This window comes from Gopherus flavomarginatus, chromosome 3 (genome assembly GCF_025201925.1).
Source record: "Gopherus flavomarginatus isolate rGopFla2 chromosome 3, rGopFla2.mat.asm, whole genome shotgun sequence".
NCBI lineage: Eukaryota > Metazoa > Chordata > Testudines > Testudinidae > Gopherus > Gopherus flavomarginatus.
The window spans coordinates 227894649-227914985 of NC_066619.1; the positions used below are offsets into that span (position 1 = coordinate 227894649).

Consider the following 20337-nt stretch of genomic DNA (forward strand, 5'->3'; position numbering starts at 1 on the left):
ACTAGCAACACAGTACTCCATTGCTGAAAGTACACAAGAATGTATGTTCTAAATTCAGTTTTCTCACATTTAATTTCTTCTTGGGAAACATAAAGCGTTTACACACCCGTTGCTAGGCATGGTATAGTGGTAATGCATGTGTTGCTGGGAAACTGCATATTAGCTGCTGGAAAATGTATCTTAAATGATTCATAGACTGTTACCAATGACTTCTGAGGGGACAAAAGGCTAATAGTGGGTACACTGGAAGGGCAGCATACAGAAGCTTGTCCAACTAGCATTTTGATGATATTGTGGAGAAATCACTTTTCTCTTGTCTGTTATCTCTGTGTAAGTAACGTGTTAAACAGGTATTCATCTTATGGGACACAGGACTGTAACACTTCCGTTTATACAATGGAAAGCATAAATAGCTGAGTTTGAACTGACATATTACTTTGAGGAATCCAGTAGTGAAATAAGATCCCATTAAGTGAAGTGGTAAATCCAATTAAAATCTTCACAGGGCACTCCAGTCTCTGTAGTGAGAAACATGTCATGATAAATTTTCTGTTGTGAACCACTGTCATTTTTAACTGTAAATGAAGTGCTTTCCCCCTTTCTCTCTGATTTTAGGGCCCCATCAATACTTACAGAGCTGCAGCAGCGTGTGTGGTGAAGATGCTCTATGCCAATGGGGAAGAGCTCTCCTGTTGGCATAAAAAACCAACCACCTGAGCAGCATAAGCTGTGTGGGCAGAAGGTCTCCCGCTGACATAGTACTGTGCACATGAGCGCTAACGTCAGCGTAACTTACGTGGCTCAGGAGTGTGCATATTCCACTCCCCTCCCCCCAAACAATGTAAATTTTACCAACGTAGGCTATGTCTACACTGACATCTAACTCTAAACTTAACCTTCAGCCTCAGAGGCACTGAATTGTCATTGTAATACTTCCCAAGAACTCTAACAGACAGCATATTGCTTCTTTAGGCAGCCTTAGAGGTGGCACTCATTTTACAAGTAATTATATTTTGTATCCTAATCCTGCTCTGAGGAATTTCCACTGCTATCTTTAGTAGCTATAATGTAGACCAGCTCTGTGAAATTATTATTGGATTTAACAAGTCAAATTACTGACTTTTTTTTTAAATCTTCAGTAACCACTTCTGCAGCCTGTGAGAAATTGGAGAGAGACAGGAATGAATTACAAGCTGCTTATGAAGGGTTCGTGCAGAAGCTAAATCAGCAACACCAAAATGATCTGACAGAACTGGAGGAAAGACTTAAACAATTTTACACTGGAGAGTGTGAGAAACTACAGAGTATCTGTATTGAAGAAGCTGAAAAATATAAAGCACAACTCCAAGAGCAGGTCTGTGGTATTTGAATTAGAAGAGTTCTCTGGGGCTTTTGAAGTTCCTTTAAGAGATATTAGTAACCCAGCTACATCATTTCATCTTGTGCAATTTAACAGAAGCTGCAAATTCCTTTCTATGGTAAACAAGTTTCAAAACAATCATGTTTTTATTCTATTAATGTTACCACTTAGATGATTTACCTTCATCTAAGATTAAACTCAACTAGATCTTGTTAACAAAATGTGTCTCTAAAATGTTTTCAAATGCTTAAATATTAAAATATTAATGAAGTACTTAAAATACATAGGATAACTAGAAATATGTTAAATTCAATATCGGGCTTTTGTAGCCTTAATGGTCATTTAAAGATTAAAGCTCTGAGATGCAGTAAAACTGATCTAGTGTCATCTGAACTACTTATACTTTCAAGCTGGCAAAAGTATCTAAGCTTGCTAAACACCTCACTGCTTTGATCAAATGTCAGGTCGGTCTTACCTACAAAGCACTGCGCATGGTTTAGTTCCTGCTATCTTAGACTATTTATCTCTGCTTTTAACTCAGGTTAGCAGATCAAATTCATCCCCAGGCTCTATTATAGGTTTAACTTGAGCTACCAACCTGAGTAAAAAGTTGTGCTCTCCATGCTATTTTAATCCAAGTTAAGAACACACTTTTTTGCATTGTAGACATACCCTTAGTGCTACATACACCATTTTATATGCTATTGCAACAGTTGAGAATAGCTGGGACATTCTAGTTCAGTTACCAGTTTTGATTTGATTTGGCAACTGAAGTTGGGGCTATTCTAAGTGAGGGGCCTATTGGCTTCAGAATGTCGTTGCTCTTTTTGGTCTGACAGTTTTTCACATTCATGGCACCTTCCAAGGTTGATTTTAGTTAGGCTTTGTTTAAAGAAGGTTCCCTTAAGAAGACATGTTTTTATTTACTTGGTGACAGGGGGGAGGGGGAAGGTATTAGATGATTTTTTTTCTAATGAAGGATTACATAGTTGGATATGAGAGATCTTAACTTACTATCATATTGCAGGTGGACAACTTAAATATTACACATGAAAACTTCAAGTTAGAACTCGAAAACAGCCATGCAGAAAAAATAGAAGAGCTGAAAAAGGAATATGAATCATCTCTTTCAGGCAAGTGCTTTGTGTTCCTTCATGAAGTGGAGCATACACTACCAAATAATTCTTTAAAAGTGCTGTATGTTAAGAGAAGTCAAATGAATTTTATTGTTTTGAGAGCAAACACATCCATTCACTATCCACTGTTCCTGATAATAAACAACCTTTGAAACTGCTACTCATCTGAAGTTCTCATTTTGGAACTCCGTAATCTTTGTTATTCCTATATGTAAAATAAATCTCATTGAGTTAAAAATTAGGGTGAGATTTGAAAGCAGTCTAAAAGATTTAGAGACACATTTTCCAATTCTTTAATGAAAGTGGTGTCTAAATTTTCTAGGCTGCTTTCAAAATTTCAGGTTCAGTAACTTAATCGTTCTATAGTTTTTGTTGCTAAGTGCTAAGGAGCCCCATAAAATTGGCTTTCTTTAAAATCCAGATCAAGTGAAGATAGACAGTTATTCTCTGACTCGGAGAGACCTCTCTTTGGCTGAGCATTATTCTCCCTAGTAGCTCAGAAACTATGTCTGGAATTCAGTTTTTCTGAGGGGGAAATAAATGTCTGGTCAGTATTTGGAAATTCTTTAAGATAAGCTGCAATACTAAGTAGTTTTGAACCTTAACTTAGTCCTTAAAAGACAGTAAGTGTGTTTCATCCCTTAACCCATTTTATAATGGCTCAATTTTACATACATTGGAATCAGTGATAAAACTCCCATTGAGTGCAAAGGGAGCAGGAACAAGCCAAAAGAATCTCTCTTTGAACCATTTTATACTTCTGTAAAATATTGTAATGAGCCTCTTCCTTTAGGAGTTCCTCATAGACAAATATTTCCATTACAACTTTGGCTTTTTTGTCAGATATGCATGTTTAGTTGAGTGCCAACAATGTGCTCAGCTATATGCAATGAAAAGCTATTGGAACTGCATACACTAAGTACTTTCAAAGCTGATATTTTAGTGAGCAAACTTATATATAGTGTAACAGACATGTGGGGGACCAGTCTATAAATGCCTAGAAGGCAAATAACTTGGACATGTCATCAGTTTTCAAGCCAGAGTAATGATGATTAATATTACTAGCTCCATTCAACATTCTTCCTATTGACCATGAGTGCATATATCACCTTTTAATTATGAATTCTCTAAAATATGGTTCACTTGTTATGCAATATTTTAACAATCTGCAAATCTGGTATTTATTTCAGAGCTCAAGAATGCCCATGAATTGGAAAGGAATTCATTTGAAAACTCATTTAAAGAGAAACAGGAATCATTAGAGGTTTGTTAGGGGTGTGATTTACAAGACTTTACAACCATTTCAAAACCAGAGGACAGATGTTTTTGAGGAGAGACGTACCCAGTTTCTAGCCTCACTCTTACACTGTTTTTGTTTCAGAAAAGAATTGATGAATTAAAAAGGGAAAATGATTCTTTAAACGAAAAGTTGGAAGAGCAAAAACAAATAGCCAAAGAAAAAGCAAATCTTGTAAGTATTGAGCTTAATTTTTTAATTCTCAAATGCCCAGCATGATCAAGTCTATTTTAGCTTGTATACGTAACTGACTTCATACACTTTTCAAGGAATTTATGTTGCTGTTGTTACATGGTTCCATCTCTCTGGATGGATCTTGAAACATACTAAATTGGTTCAGTTTCCAAAAGTTAATGAAAATATATATGGGATTTCTAGAATTCTTTTTTGGGGGAAAGGGTATTCCTAAGGGTTGCTTACAGGTAGGGTCACTATCAAGTCATCAGTTAGTAGCAAAGGTACATATGCCAATAGAAATACTTGAAATTAGATGGGTACATGGATAGTAATCAAAATGTAACAAATTCAAAGGTACACAATTGTTGAATAATAATTTGAACACAAGCAGCACTAGGTGTTCTAGTTCCTACAAAGTTGACTGTCAGAATTATGAACTGTTTTGTATAAGTAGGACCACCTTATATATCTTCCAGCTTAAGGTCCAACCTGCTTGACTATTCCTAAAAGTACTGAGTAACTGCTTGTGATGGGTCAGACCCCCTTCTGGGATGCCATTTGATGTACTGGAGTTTCACTGAGCCCCTCGTGCTCCACCAGTCTGGATTCCCTCTCCCTGTTTTGCTGAATTAGGCTCTCCAGCCTCCTGCAGCACACACACACAGGTAGGGCCTCACCCAGCTGCAGACACAGACTGATGTCAGCTCTGTGTGAGAGGATTCACCCAGCACTGATGTGCACACCCCCTTTGGGGAATAAACCCAAAATAATACTGTCTTGTGCTGTATAGAAAGATCTGCACAGCACAAGCTCATAAAAATTCACCCACTCACTGAAGAGAGAGATGCACAATTTCTTGCTCCCCTGCTCCGCCAGTTAGAAATTGCACAAACTGTGTTTAATAATAAACAAAACAAATTTATTAACTACAAAAGGCCGATTTTAAGTGATTATAGGGGATAGCAAACAGAACAAAGCAGATTACTGAGCAAATAAAACAGAACAAACATACTAAGCTTAAGATCTTAGAGAGAGGATTTAAGAAGTAATTTCTCACCCTAAATGTAATTTTAGGCAAGCTACAGAGTTCCTGTAGCTTAGAGTTCCAGTTATTTCTTCTTACAGACTGGATCCTTGTCTCATGTCTACACTGGCACTTGACTGACAAAACTTTTGTCTTTCAGAGGTGTTAAACCCACCCCCGAAAGACCCAAGCTTTGCCGCGACAAGTGCCAGTGTGAACAGTGCGGTGTCCACAGGAGAGCCAACAAACAGCAGCTACACTGCCCAACTTTTAGTGGCACGGCTGTAGCAACACAGCCATGTCGCTAAAAGCTGTGTAGTGTAGACAAGCCCTCAGTCTGGACTGACCCCAGTCTTTCCACTCAGGTTAGTTCCTTTGTCCCTTCAGGTACTTTCAGCAGTCTTTCTTCTTGGGTAGGTAATGGGGGAGAGTAGATCAGTCCCCTCCCCAGCCTTAAGGATTTACCTAAGGCAGGATACCTTTGTTTGATCCCCATCCCCCTACAGATGAAAAGTACCAGCAGTGTCCAAGGTGATATTTTGTATCAGGTGATCTTATCACCTGACCTTGTAGTGTCACAGCTACATCCCAGTACGCCTCTCTGAGGGAGAGGGATTAGTATCTTCACAGTCTTATTGTTTCTTCCTAATAGCCCATCAAGGCTGTGCTGGCTGGTTGTTGTCTGGAAGGTGTCTACCAATACACACACAGTTGTAATTGTTACATAGTCAATATTCCTAACTTTAGATACAGAAATGATACATGTGTACAAATTGGATAATCACATTCATTAAATTGTAGCCTTTCCAATGATACCTTACATGAGTCATCTTGCATAAAGTATCTCTTAATTATGCCATATTCATATCATAACCATATTTCTATGATGAATATGGGGTGCAATGTCACACTGGTGTTCCTTGAAGTGGTCATGAGATAGACTTGTTCAACATTCTAATGTTCTTGTAACTTATTCATTGCATGAGTTGTTGTTTTTTTTTTTGGGGGGGGGGGAGTTGTTAGCCATAGTTTTGCAATGTATGTCCTAGAAGCTACAGAGTTAAATAAGTGTCCCTTGCTTGATCAGAAGGACAGCAACCAGAGCATGGTGAAGCGGGTTTTATCAAACAGTTAACTTGAATATTAAAGGTTGAAATGTTTCTAAACTAAGGAAAACATTACTGTTGGAGGAACAAGTTAAATTTAATATCAGGATATGAAAACATCAAGCATACTTAAAGCGATCTTGTACTTATGGTTGAATTCTAAATACAAAAATGTATACAAAAGTCTCATTACAGACAATATAAAATAGCTCCAAGAAAGGCCGTCTTGTTAAGAATTTTCTGAGTAAAGCTACTACAAGAATGAACCTTTAAGAGCTCATTCTTTGAGAAGTATAAGCATTGCTTAATGATCATGTCTGTGGTGAACTACACAACCATGATATATCAGCCTCTTTCCTTTGCCCTTTCTCCTGTGGCTGGTGTCATAACCTGTGATGTTCCTGCTATAAGAAGTGTGCTCTGAATGAGATTTTTTCCTGCAGTGGGATAGGCATTTTTTCAGCTTGGCCTATGGTCATTTCTTCTTAGAAGACCAATTCAGACTCCAAGTTTTTCAGGCTACACTGATGGTGGTAGACATCAGACACTTCCGTCTTTTCTGTGGGAATGGTTCCCCTGGTTGTCACTTTAGCTGCAGCAAACTATCAATTTGTCTGCTTCTTGCTATTTGTAACAGGCCTGCTTCTGAAGGTTTTACACAATTGTATGCATGTGAATATGCTGTGTTCCGGCAGCTACTGATGTATGTGCATCCATAGTTCATTTATGGACACGGAATAGAGACTTCTAGTCAATGGATGGTCTCCTATCTCCAGTGTTTGGCTTTTTGCAAAGTTTTGTCTGTCCTGGTTAAGATTTATTTGAACATGAAAGCTAAACATAAGGTTAAAGGGCCAGATGCTGCCCTCCCTTTACACACTGTTCAGGAGTCCACAGGACTAGAAAAGTATGGTGAGAGAAGACCTGAAAATGTTTGAGGGGAGTGAAGCCCAAGCAACATGCATCCTAGCAAGACAAATAAATCATAGAGAAACAGTGTTGTGGAAGAGTCAGAGTCAGTAGGTCAGAGGAGGATTTTCTATGAATTTTTCTCTTGCAAAGTGCATCAATACTGCTGGTTTTATCTAGTGGAAATCAGTGTCACTTACAGTGCATTTATTTCCTTCCTTCCCTCTCTCTTGCTCTGCCTTCTACCAGTGCAGTCGGAGGAACCAGTCACGGCACATTTCCTGAGCTGTGTGGCTGGGGAGGGAGAGATGTAATGCAGACCAGAGGGCAGCATGGATGGACTCTGGGGTTGGGACCATATTTTTCCACAAATGTTCAGGCACAGAGTAGTCTGAAAGGGTAGTAGGCTCAGTGTGTCTTATGCAGCTGGAAATGCTTCTCCCAGCCTGATAGCCTGAATAGGAGAGAGTGGCAGTAATTCATGAGGTGAACCATGAGCTTGAGACTTCCTTCTCACTATAAAATCTGAAGCGGGGATTAATTGGCCAAAGCAGTTTTCTTCTGTGACATATTTGTAACTATTATTTTCATTTAACTTTATAAATCTGCTTTGGGGTGGGGGGGAGGATAACACTTACTTGCTGACACACATGGTTATGACAGTGGTTTAATAACTTGTTAAATTTTATACCCAGACTTCTGGTTCTCCCTCACAAACAAACAAACAAAGTCAAACTTAGACTGACACCGTTTTTGTCATTTGTCTCCCTATCTCCCAGCTTCCTCACAGCAGTATTAGGGAAGGGATCACTATACCTTTTGTCCTTTGAGTACACATTATTTCATTCCTTACTTGGCCATCTCCAAGATCAGAGTCAAATTCTGTCTTGCTTACTTTTTGTCCAAGGGTCCAAATAGAAAGAACCACAAACTGAACAGACATTAAACACACAGCTGTGCCAGTCACTCAAACATATGATGGCCAGTTAGGCTTTCACCTTAATTGCAATATGTACTGGTTGTCACCTGAAGACCCTGAATTTACCAAAGCCCTCCATTTTTAGTCTATAAGGCTGTCACCTCAGTTTCAACCTGCCCTTCTGTCTGTGTGGGCTGTATCCCACAAAGGTGCATGTCGTCTGGGGGTGGGAGGGAGGGAGAGGAGTCATTTTCTCTTTGATGTAATAATGAAGATACTACTCAATTCAATACACCATTGTTTGCACCAAATACACATAATGGACATGTTGTTTCAATGGTGTTGGCTTCTTTCTCTTCTTGTTCCAGTTTTTACCTACATACTGACTTGGATTTAATAGGTCTTTTTCTTATTGCCTGTGACTTCAGTTGTGAAGCATAAACACTTCTACCATGGAAAAAGAGGCCTGGTAGAGGTTAACTTTACAAAATAACTAGGGCTGTGGATTAATCTCAGTTAACTAAAGCAATTAAGTAAAAAAAATTAATCACGATTAAAAAAATTAATCTGTTTTAACTGAACTGTTAAACAATAGAATATCAATTGAAATTTGTTAAATATTTTAATGTTTTTCTACATTTTCATTTATATTGTGTTTGTGTTGTAACTGAAATCAGTGTATATTTCAATTCACCTCATACAAGTACTGTAGTGCAGTCTCTTTGTTGTGAAAGTGAAACTTATAAATGTAGATTTTTTGTTACATAACTGCTCTCAAAAAGAAAAGTGTAAAACTTCAGAGCCTGCAAGTCCAGTCAGTCCTACTTCTTGTTCAGCCAATTGCTAAGAGAAACAAGTTAATTTACATTTACACAAGATAATGCTGTCCTCTTATTTAAAATGTCACCAAAAAGTAAGAACAGGCATTTGCATTGCACTTTTGTAGTTGGCTTTGCAAGGTATTTACATGCTCGATATGCTAAACATTTGTATGCTTCTTCATGCTTTGGCCACACCATTCCAGAGGACATGCTTCCATGCTGATGACACTCGTTAAAAAAAGAATGTGTTAATTAAATTTGTGACTGAACTCCTTGGGGGAGAATTGAATGTCCCTGTTATAAATATAGGGGGAAGGGTAGCAACCTTTATATATGTAGTAGCATAAAATCTCTTCTTGGCAGCTGTACTGGATTACTTTACCTGTAAGGGGTTCAGCAGTTCAAATAACCTAGCTGGCACCTGACCTGAAGGACCAATGAGGAAAGATACTTTCAAATCGGGGGGAGGGGGGGGAAAGGGGGAAGGATTTGTTGTTGTTCTCTTTTGTTGTTCCTTCCCTGGATGGAGGGAGAAGTCAAGCAGGTACAATATCTCTGGTACCTTGTGTAAGTAAGGCAAGGACATGCATTAGGTTCTTTTGTTTTGGCTTGTGAATTTTCCTATGCTACAGAGGTAGTTTTATTCCTGTTTTTGTAACTGTGAAGCTGAGTCTTGAGGGGAATCCTCTGTTTTTAAATCTTTCTGTAAAGTTACCTTCCATCCTGATTTTGCAGGTATGATTTTTTTTTAAATAAAGTTATTCTTTTAAGAACCTGATTGATTTTTCTGTACTCACATTACTAAGGAAATTGGCTGCTGTATTCTTCTCAAGCCTCCCTAGAAAAGAGAGTGAAGGGACTTAGGGGGATATTTTGGGTGGGATAAGGATTCCAAGTAACCCTTCCCTGAATTTTTGTGTAAATTACTTGGTGATGGCAGCAATACTGTTCAAGGACAAGGAAAGGAATTTGTGCCTTGGGGAAGTTCTAATCTACACTGGTAGAATATAAGCTTAGGAGGTCTTTCATGCGGATAACACAGAGTTCAGTGTGTGTGTGTGAGGGGGGGCCTGATAGTCCCCATCTCTGTTTTACCCACATTCTGCCATATATTTCATGTTATAGCAGTCTCAGATGACCCAGCACACGTTCATTTTAAGAACACTTTCACTGCAGATTTGACAAAACACAAAGAAGGTACCAATGTGAGATTTCTAAAGATAGCTACAGGATTGGACCCAAGGTTTAAGAATCCAAAGTGCCTTCCAAAATCTGAGAGGGATGAGGTGTGGAGCATGCTTTCAGAAGTCTTAAAAGAGCAGCACTCCGATACAGAAAATATAGAACCTGAACCAGCAAAAAAGAAAATCAGACTTCTGCTGGTGGCATCTGACTCAAATAATGGAAATGAACATGCGTCTGTCTTCACTGCTTTGGATTGTTGTCAAGCAGAACCCGTCATCAGCCTGGATACATGTCCTCTGGAATGGTGGTTGAAGCATGAAGGGACATATGAATCTTTGGTGCATCTGGCACATAAATATCTTGCAATGCCTGTTCTCACTTTCAGGTGACATTCTAAACAAGAAGCAGACAGCATTATCTCCTGCAAATTTAAACAAGCTTGTTTGTCTGAGCAATTGGCTGAAGAAGTAGGACTGAATGGACTTGCAGGTTCTAAAATTTTATATTTTATTTTTGAATGCATTTTTTAGTACTTAATTCTATATTTGTAAATTCACCTTTCATGATAGAGATTGCACTACAGTATTTAGTATTTTCAATTCACTTAATACATTTTTTGTTTTTTACAGTGAAAATACTTGTAATAAAAAAATATAAAGTGAGCACTGTTCACTTTGTATTCTGTGTTGTAACTGAAATCAATATATTTGAAAACATAGAAAACATCCAAAAATATTTAAATAAATGGTATATTATTATTAACAGTGATAATCGCGATTAAGTTTTTTTATCGCTTGACAGCCCTAAAAACCCCTTACAGATCCGCATCACTTACTAACCAGTAAATATTAAGCTTGCTATAGCAGATACAAGTCATACCATGGGGCAAAGACAATGTTCGTATAGATTAAGAATATGCAACTGTATGTTATGCGGCCAGAAGTAGTATGAAAGTTGCATACTGGAATTATAAAGTGCTGCTTTCAAACTGGAAACTCTGAGGATTACCTACACGTAAAATTCAAAGGTTTGAAGTTCAGCTTTTGAGTTACTCATATGCAAGAAAAGTTGTTTGAGCTCTTCAAGAAGGGTAGAAACAAAATATCCGAGTGACTCTGTGTGCATGCATGTATACATATAAATACATATATTTTAATTAACCTCCTCTTGGGCTTAGTTATGACTAAGAGGAAATAGGAGGTTTCTGGAATTCTTGGCAGCCTTATCTATTAGGGGGCCTCGGGACTACTATAAAATTGATTCATTTTACGCTAGCAATAATGTATCAATTTGATCCACAAGGGTTTTTATCATTTATACAAAAGCAAAATGATCTTCAGATCTTTGTACTGAAGGACAAACGAAATTAAGGGAGGGGAGAATAAATATTCAGGAGTTGGAAAAAAAATCTTAGTTTTTCCTTCTGACTCAAAACCATGTCCCACTCGATTTCATAAATTTATTACAAACACGTAATTTACAAGTGTTTACTATGTACATTTTTAAATGCTATTTAGATTGCTTATTTTTAAGAATTTCAAACAAGCAAACTTTTGTGGAAATCCTTTCAGAAAAACCCTCAGATTATGTATCTGGAACAGGAACTGGAAAGTTTGAAAGCAGTGGTGGAGATCAAGAATGAGAAACTACGTCAGCAAGATATAAAGCTGATGAAGACAGAAAAACTGGTGAGCTTCTGTGGGGTCTGTTTTTTAGTTACCAGATTTTGAGAGTGAATTCATGCTGATCAAGCTTAAACACTAAGCTAATAGTATACATGAAAAGCAAACAAAAATTTACAAAGGAGCACATGGTACCTGTTAATGTCACAAGTACAATTTTACCTGTGCTAGCCTGCAGTCTGGGGAGAGATGTTTCCTGAATGATACAATAAGAGACAGAAACAGTGGAACAGAGGAACAAATCAAATTTCAGCCAATTTTCTGAACGACATTACTACTTTACACGCAATTTAACTTGTAAATCCTGTAAATGATAACTTTCCAGGGGCTCTCTGTAAAATGCTAGCTATTTAGTATTCGCTTTTTGACTCAAGTGGGAGAGGCAAGAGGGGAATCCCCAGGTGGCATAATTAACTTTTTAACCTCTAGACTTCTGTTCAATTTTGTTTTGGGTTGTTAAAAATCTGTACTAGTTAGTAACTGTCCACAATATGCAGTCCCCACTCTTGACAAATATCAGGTTAAATTTCGCAGCATTTGCCCACCAGGACTATAAATCTGTGACATGAGAGATTCTGATTTCATGGCAGAACCTCATGGGGAAGCTTACATAGTCCTGGTTTGCACTGTGTCACAATGCCCCTTAGGCAAAAAATGTTAATGGTCACAAAACCGAGTTTATTGAAACAAGAAAGGAAGTTACCCACTCAACATGGTACAGAAAAATAAAATCATCTGAATATGTTGACTGAGTAAATTAAGTATTTCCATTCCACATAAAGTCTATGTCAATCTGATGTATTGAATACTACAGCCTTCTTAAATTACCACTCCTTGGCACCCCCTCCTATTTCTGTTGTGTAACAGTGGAAGCTCTTCGGGGCAGAAATTCCTATAATGTTTGTAGGGCATGTAGAATGATGGAAGCCTTGTTCCTGGTTGGTGCAATTGAGCACTACTGGAATACTTCAGCCATTGTCCTCATGGAAATCTTGTCATTTAATGCAGAGGAGAGAGGCTTAAAAAACAGGGACCAGGGTCTCAGTCAGCTATTACATTTTGTCTGAGAGCCAACTATTGCTATATACCAGTGATGATTTACAAGTCGTTATAAAATCCTAGACACTTCAGAGTAATCATGGGCTCTAAAGGTTGGTGCCCACAGGGTTGCTTCTGACTAAAGATGTTGACTTTTGGAAATCCACTGAATGTTAACTCATTTTAAAGTTGTTTTGTTTTTAAAAGCAGCTTTTTTCCCCCATGATACTAATTGGGAAATGCAGGAGTGTGGCTTTTTTAGATGGGGATCAGATCACTTCTGCTAATACAGAATAGATTTTGTGGGTGGTTGTAAAGGTTGAGGGAGATCTGGTTATACATGGAGAATATTTTTTTTGATTTTGTTAACTTTCATCAAGTAATTCCTAGACTATATATTACATGGTGATCTAGTGTGTCAACCATCTGTTATGCTATATGTGAAGAGAACTGCTGCCACCAGCCCAGAAATTCAAGTAGCAGATTCAGCTTTTAGTGGGCAGTTAATCAAGCAAAAGTGGCAAAATGCTGACTCTAGAAGAAGAAAAAGTAGACTTGCCTACTAAAAATGAGCAATAAATCATTTTCACATCACTTTTACATTTTCTCAAGATCATTCTATGTATTTTAAAATAATCTAACTTGTACTTAGTGAAACAAATTCAATTTTAGGTAAGTAATGCATATAATGGGAACTTGCCAATGCAATTATTCTGTATTTTTTAAAAAAAACGGACACCCACACATAAACCCCAACAACGTTTTCATTTGTTAAAGGTGGAAAAGAACACAGTCTTAATGGATAAAATGAAGAAGTTTCAGCAGGAAAACGAAGAACTAAAAGCTCGGATGGACAAACACATGCAACTTTCAAGGTAAAACATAATCCATGAAATGCAGGCATTTTCATTAACTTGTGAAAACATGCATTTTATTCTGTAAACGAATAATCAGCATCTTGTAGATTTTTAAAAAGCCCTTACCACTGTTAGATATCATGCCTGGAATATGGAAGCATGGTACGCATTTTTCTATCCTCTGTGTGCAAATCTGAAATCCCACCTGAGTAGGAATGGGTATTGTGTGGGGGTGGATGCTCCTTGAAACAGCTGGGGGCAGTGTATAAAAATGACTGTTCTTAACATCAAATAAGGCTAGCTCTGTTCCCTTGGAAATTACAGCCCACGTTACTGTCTTGAATGCTCATTAACACAGTTACCAGGGAAGTAAAGGCTACTCAGGAGCACCATCTCTTACAATTTGTTGCTAGATTTTCTTTTTCCCCAGAGTGAAATGCTGCTGATTTTATAAGAACTGCTTGGGGTTTTATATAGTAAAATGTTGAAAAGAAATAGTTAAGAGTAGTTTTAAAAAGCTTGTTTAAGCAAAGGGGCAGTGTGTTATCTTCCTGGTTCTAGATATGCAGAATACATCCATCCACAAATGGGGTCTGACTGTTAATCAGGTCTCCTAATTCTGCATATGTTGCAAGAAATGAATGGGCAAGCCACTGTAGATCATACAATAAAGGACAATAGGAAGTTCAGACAAATACTGCAGGTCTTGCACTGCAAGGAGACAGAGCTATGACATGACTTCTAACAGGGAAGATGTGAAAACTCTTCAGCAGCCTTCATTAATAAGAGTTGAATTTTAAGAGGACCTTAAAGTACCCAGAACTTTGTAGAATGACTGGCTCATGCAGTAATGCAAGCAACAATAGGTGGATGCTTTTATACAGGATTTTTTTTTTCTGACTAGGGCACATCTGTTACATCTGACATCCTGTCTTCTGCCTAAGCTGCCAGCTTAGCGCTTGTCTTCACTGCAACAGTTAGCTCAAGTTAGTACATTTGAGCTCCTTCACTAGAGCTAGCCTAGCTCAAGTTGAGTGATCACACTTTGAAACATTTGAGCAGAGCCAGCTCACAATAGTTTGGCACCGAAGGCAGGGAGCTCAAATGATGCCCCCGTCCCCCCTCGCTTGGGCTAAAACTTTGAGAGGTCTCATTTCTGCGTTCTTCCTGTTCTCCTCTCATGGTACTGCTCTGCTACCTACCCCAATAAAGGAGAACAAACAACTTAAAATGCCTTGTTCAAAAATTTTAAACACAACTTTCAAACTTCTAAACAGCAAATGTAACTTTTCTTGTCTGCGTAATAAACACTGGCATTTTTATCTGTTTGAATAATCAAAGTGGTGCTTTCTGTGCCTTCTTGGTTGCAAAGACTTCAACTGCTTCCTGCTGACTGTCCACAGCGTAGGCCAGCTCATGCTCTATTGAGATAGGAGAGGCTGGTCAGCCTTGCAACTGTGTCACTGTGGAGTGTAGATGTGTTTTTGTTAACTTCAGCTTGGAGAAGCTGAGTTCTCCACTGGCTAACGTTACAGGAAGTGTTAGAAGTATGTGCAGAGCAACAAAAGCATTTGTGCACATATATTCCAGAACAGCCTTTGGAGTTGATCCTGCTGAAATGTATCTTGAAATGGCTTTCAGTTCATCACCTAAACCACTCGCATCAATAGCGCATGTCATCATGTGTCAACACGGTCTCTAGTGCCCTGCATTGCTGGTGTAGGTCTTCTTCAGGTATAGTGAGGAGTTTTGGAATAGCATACAACATACCAAATATACTGTTGTGTTCCTTGAGCTGCATGAAATGTTCAACTGACTGTGTTGCACAATCTAGCACCTGGTTAAAGAATTCAACTTTGAATTATTGTTTTGATTTCGAGGCATGGGATAATCCCATAAGAGATCCCAAATATCATCATCTTTGGTGACTCTTGTATTCTTGAACGGGTGGGAAAATAGCTTCAGTGTCAAGTTCCTCTGCCAATTGCTGTGCACTCTTCAGAACGTTTTGAAATCCTTCATCTGACTGGTAAGACTGTAGGTTTGATTTTGCTTTGTCCAGCTGTTCCATCACTCCAGTTACATCAAAGTCAACACCTTGGAGTCTCTTGCTTATAACATTTATTTCAGACAGTATGTCATGCCACAACACTAAGCCACATAGAAATTTGAAGTTATGTATGATTCTGGTGATTCCATTTCCCTCTGCCACTGTTCTCCCATGAACAGTTCCTGTCATAGCATTATCCTCCATAATGGCAATTATGGCATCATCTATCTTCCCAATTTGATGTTTGATAGGCTTTATCGTCTCCACTAGACTTTCCCATCATGTGGCACCCAGTGGTTTCAGTGTCAGAGAGGATGTTCCCAGCTATTGCTTCAAAGTTTGCCATCAGAGTTGATGCAGAGAAAAATACACAGATATTTGAAATACATTGAAAAATTCAGCAGCCTCACTAGAAGCTGATGCTGCATCACTAACCACCAAGTTCAATGAGTGAGAACTGCATGGGACAAAAGACACTCGAGGGTTTAACTCTCGGATCCGTGTCTGCACTCCTCTGTTCTTTCCTCTCATGTTGGCACCATTATTGTAGCCCTGGTCTCTCGTATCAGGTATCACAATTCCCGTGTCTTCCAGCTTTTTAAGAAGCACATTTGTCATACCAGCTCCTGTAGTATCATGAATGTCAATAAATTCTAGAAAATGCTCTTGACAGTCACCATTGCAGGGACATTTTCACTAGGTTCTGTTATAAAATACACCATTAAAGTCATTTGTTCAGTATGGCTGATGTCAGGTGTGCAGTCCAGAATAACACAGTAATATCTTGCTGACTTCAGATCTGCCACAATCTTCTGTTTGACTTTTGTTGCCAGTAACTGTTTGATCTCATTTTGAATTGTTTTTCCAAGGTAGTGGTGTATGTCCATTTCTTGGGTGGTGACCCTTCTTATAAGCTCCTGGAGTACAGCATCAAACTCAGCCATCAGCTCCACAATTTTAAGGAAGTTTCCATTGTTTGGCACATGCAGCTGATCCGAAGTGCCATGCAGTGCTAAGTTTTGGGTAGCAAGCATTCTCACAATGGCAATGAGCCTTTTCAGAACATTTTGCCAGTAAAAAGACTCTGATGCAATCTTCTCTTGATGCTGATCTATGGTGGCCTTTAACCTTAGTCTCATCTCAAGCTCTTTATGCCTATGGAATGCTCTCGGGTCATTTGCTGCCTTCTCATGGCATGCCAGATTTCTAGACAGATTTTTCCAGTCCTTTGTTCCTGTAGAGCCCATGTGGCTGGAACATTAGACTGGAAGAGTTTGCAACAAAAACAGTATGCAGCCTTCTGGGGTTTTGAGTACATAAGCCATGGCCTCTCCACTTTGTCACCATTGGGATGTCACGCCAGTAATGTGTTGGATTGAAACTTCTATTTTCATTGTCTTTGAGGAACATGAAGTTTTTCACTTGCTGTGGCCCATGCAGTACAAGGAAGTCCCTCAGGCTACTGCTCAAGTGGGTCCACAGTCCTGGATCATCTAGACTTAAGGAACGAAACGCAGCAGCAGCTGTTACTTAGACCTTCACCACACTCTTCTCTGATCTACACTTTTTTCTTCAGGAATGCTCATGGTTACATCCATTTGAGATGGAGATATGGATGCTGCAGTAGCTGCCAGGTCACCTGCACTCTGACTAACTAGAAGATCAGGCATCTCCTCACCACTCACATCCTCACTGGGGCTGGAAGGCTCACTGTGAACATTTGTGTCTCTGTATCTCAGGAGAGCTCCTTCCTGCTTAGATAGGAAAGCTTCCTTTGTTTGCTTTCTTTTTCTGAATGCTGCCCCAGAGGGGCGTTTTCTTCTTTCACTCATGATTGCTGTTCTGTGCCAGCTATAGTGGCTCTCAACACTCAGTTGAAGGACATATAAGCAGGCTGGTAGCAGGGCCTGAGTGAAGGAAGATCAGTGTCTTAAGGGCCTAATTGGCTCCTACTTCTTCAGTTGACTACTTGTTCTCCTCAAGTGGGTTCAGAGAAGCAGCAGGAAACAGGAAGCTTCCTGAGAAGCTAGTGTTAATCAGTCCAGACTCCTGGGGGTGCTAACAAGGTACATAAGAGGCTTCTCTCTCTCTCTCTCTCTCTCTCCCTGCAGCTTTTGTTATTCCCCCTCATCTTTTCCCCTGCCTGCCTGTTACATCGCTTGTGCCCTCCTTCCTCCAGCACAGCACTCCACCATCTCTGTGCATCCAGAGCAGAGAGAACACATATGCACCAGCAGCAGACACAATTTTCTACACTCTGGGTCCTAGTGGCACCCCCAAAAGTCTGGCATCTGAGGTGGCTGCCTCAGTTTGCCTCATGGTAAGGCCAGCCCAGCATTTGAGCTGCACAGTGGCTTGAATAGCAGTGTGATTGTATTTGGAGCTAATCAGCGGTGGTACCTGGAGCTATTGCATCTCCACTGCATTATTAGCTCTAGCTTTAATAGCACTCCAGCTTCAACAACCTGAGGTTAAAATACCTCTTAATTCAAGCTAGAGATTTGTGTGTGGATGGGAGTCAAGTTGGGGTAAAACTCAAGTTATAGCTCCAGCTCACAGTGCAATGAGGGCAAGCCTGTAGAACCCAGCTGCTACTTCTTGGGAATATTCTCCATGAGAACAAATGCACTAAATCCTGATAAGGAATGAATATATCTGGACAGGGATTTGTTACATAATTTTAAAAGAATTAAAAAAGCTATAAGATGCTCTGACTTTCAAATGGAATTATGTCCACTTACAATTATTTTTTTCAGGCAACTTTCCACAGAGCAGGCAGTTTTACAGGAGTCTCTAGAGAAAGAATCAAAAGTAAATAAACGTTTATCAATGGAAAACGAAGAACTTCTATGGAAACTACACAATGGGGACCTGTGCAGCCCTAAGAAAGTGTCGCCTAGTTCTCCACCAATGCCTTCTCAGTCACCAAGGAATTCTGGCTCCTTCTCTGCTCCTACAGTAGCACCAAGATGACATCTCTTGAAATGAGGGGGAGACCCCATAAAAGCATTTCACTTGTGATCTGCAGAACTGATCCTAACTCCAATCATGGGAGCAAGAGCTATATTAGCTGAGTGTGATGACTGAAATATAACTGGAATTATTGGTGTGGAAAATTGTTCTAAGATACTGAAAATATGAGGGTAAGACTTTACTGAGGTCTTTTTTGGAGGAGAAATATAATGACTATAGACATTGTTGCACAAAGCACTTACAGAGCAAGGGAAGTCTTGTTCATTGCCTTTTTCACCTAAGTCTAAGGAAAAAAGCTCAGGGGCTATAGATATAGACCACAACCTCTATAATGTGTTCCTTATCACAGACACCTTTTTGAGACTGTGGATGTGTATGATGTGGATGTAACACACTGTGTGCGTGTGTGAGAGAGAGAGAGAGATGCTGCCTTCTTTGCCGTGTATGTAATAAAGGACAAAAGCTAAAGAATATACATTGACATGTACTTCATTAATAATGTTGTCAATATGCATGTTTTATCCAAGGTTACCCTTAACTGTGGGTGAGGAGAAACTGCCATTTGTATTATAGGCTAGTTTCCACCTCATCTTTCTGCTTCTGTTTAGTAAGACGATGGCAGGAAATGTTTTATCTGTTGACTTGTCAGTGTGTCTACCTACCTTTATAGTGCAATTGAGTGATTTTTCTTCTAAAAAATTCAGTCTGATTGTCAGAGTTGAAACTGCAGCCATGCTGTCTATGAATTTTTAGCTTTTCCATTCATATGCAGCACTGGTAACCATATCACAGTCTAATAAGATGGTAGCATTGCAGTTTTTCAGGATACAGTCAAGTTTAGAACACGTTTTGCTAAAATGGAAGTGGAGAAGCAAGATGATGATTTTGGAACATTGAAATTGACAATCTCTGCAACTCCCTTAATTCTACTGTAGTCAGAGGTCAAAACATTAAAATGACTAGGTTTAGCATAAACCCCGATACTGCAGACATGCAACCGGACCCAGTCCCCTTGTCTACTGAAAACAAACTCCCAGACAAGGAGCCATTACTTCCTATGAAAAGCCTGGTCATTGCCAAGGCCACCATCTAGAGGGTCCTGATCTAATCGAAGATACAGGATTTAAAAGCCAAAAAGGGAAAAATAAGTAGGATGACAAAACTTTCTTTGAAAGAGGAATGAGAAATGCAGCAAGATTCATAAGAGTTTTAAAAGCAATCAATACAGTTTCTCTGATTTTGACACAGTTTTTTGTTTTTTTTTATAATGTGCCCTTATTTTAACTTTCAGCAGTGTTGCCAAGATAACTGTATGGAGGGGTGGGGAGAAGAAGTGGTTCGTCTCCCCAAAGTTTCCAAATTTCACTTGGCGGAAGTTTCCCCTTGAGTTAGTAAGACACACGTTTTTGTTCTGAAGATGGATGTAACATTTTACACTGTTTCGAATTAAGGTAGTCACAGTGTGTCTCTGGTCTTGTTACTGTTTTGGTCCACACTTCTTTTAAAGATCCCATGCATCCTGTTCTGTGAGTACAGTTTCAATTTCTAGTTATGGTTACAGAATAATGTCTGCACTTCTGACTAGGGATTGTTTTTAAACCAGGAATATTCTACTGTTACCTTGTCAACAGTGTTAGCAATATGGTAAATCTTGTGCTTCATAGTATTTTTCCAGCAGACTGGGAAAAGGAGTCCAGTGGATGGGAGGGGCAGAGAGGAGGAGTAAGGAAACTAAACTTGAAAAACACCTCAAACCAAACGTTTCATCTAGGATATGAAAATGCTGGCACTTCAGAAAGTGCC

General features: G+C 39.1%; 1 protein-coding gene across 8 annotated transcripts in view; it reads left to right on the plus strand.

Annotated features, from left to right (window-relative positions):
* Positions 1-19681, plus strand: part of MTUS1 (microtubule associated scaffold protein 1) — a 204888-nt gene extending 185207 nt beyond the window's left edge. For all 8 annotated transcript variants that reach the window (XM_050947385.1, XM_050947377.1, XM_050947382.1 and 5 more), the window contains 7 exons: positions 1140-1354; positions 2388-2493; positions 3687-3760; positions 3878-3967; positions 11506-11622; positions 13432-13529; positions 18318-19681. In XM_050947385.1, the coding sequence (XP_050803342.1) occupies positions 1140-1354; positions 2388-2493; positions 3687-3760; positions 3878-3967; positions 11506-11622; positions 13432-13529; positions 18318-18534 (917 nt within the window). In that variant the 3' untranslated portion in view covers positions 18535-19681. The remainder of the gene's footprint in view (positions 1-1139; positions 1355-2387; positions 2494-3686; positions 3761-3877; positions 3968-11505; positions 11623-13431; positions 13530-18317) is intronic.
* Positions 19682-20337: the final 656 nt, after the last annotated feature.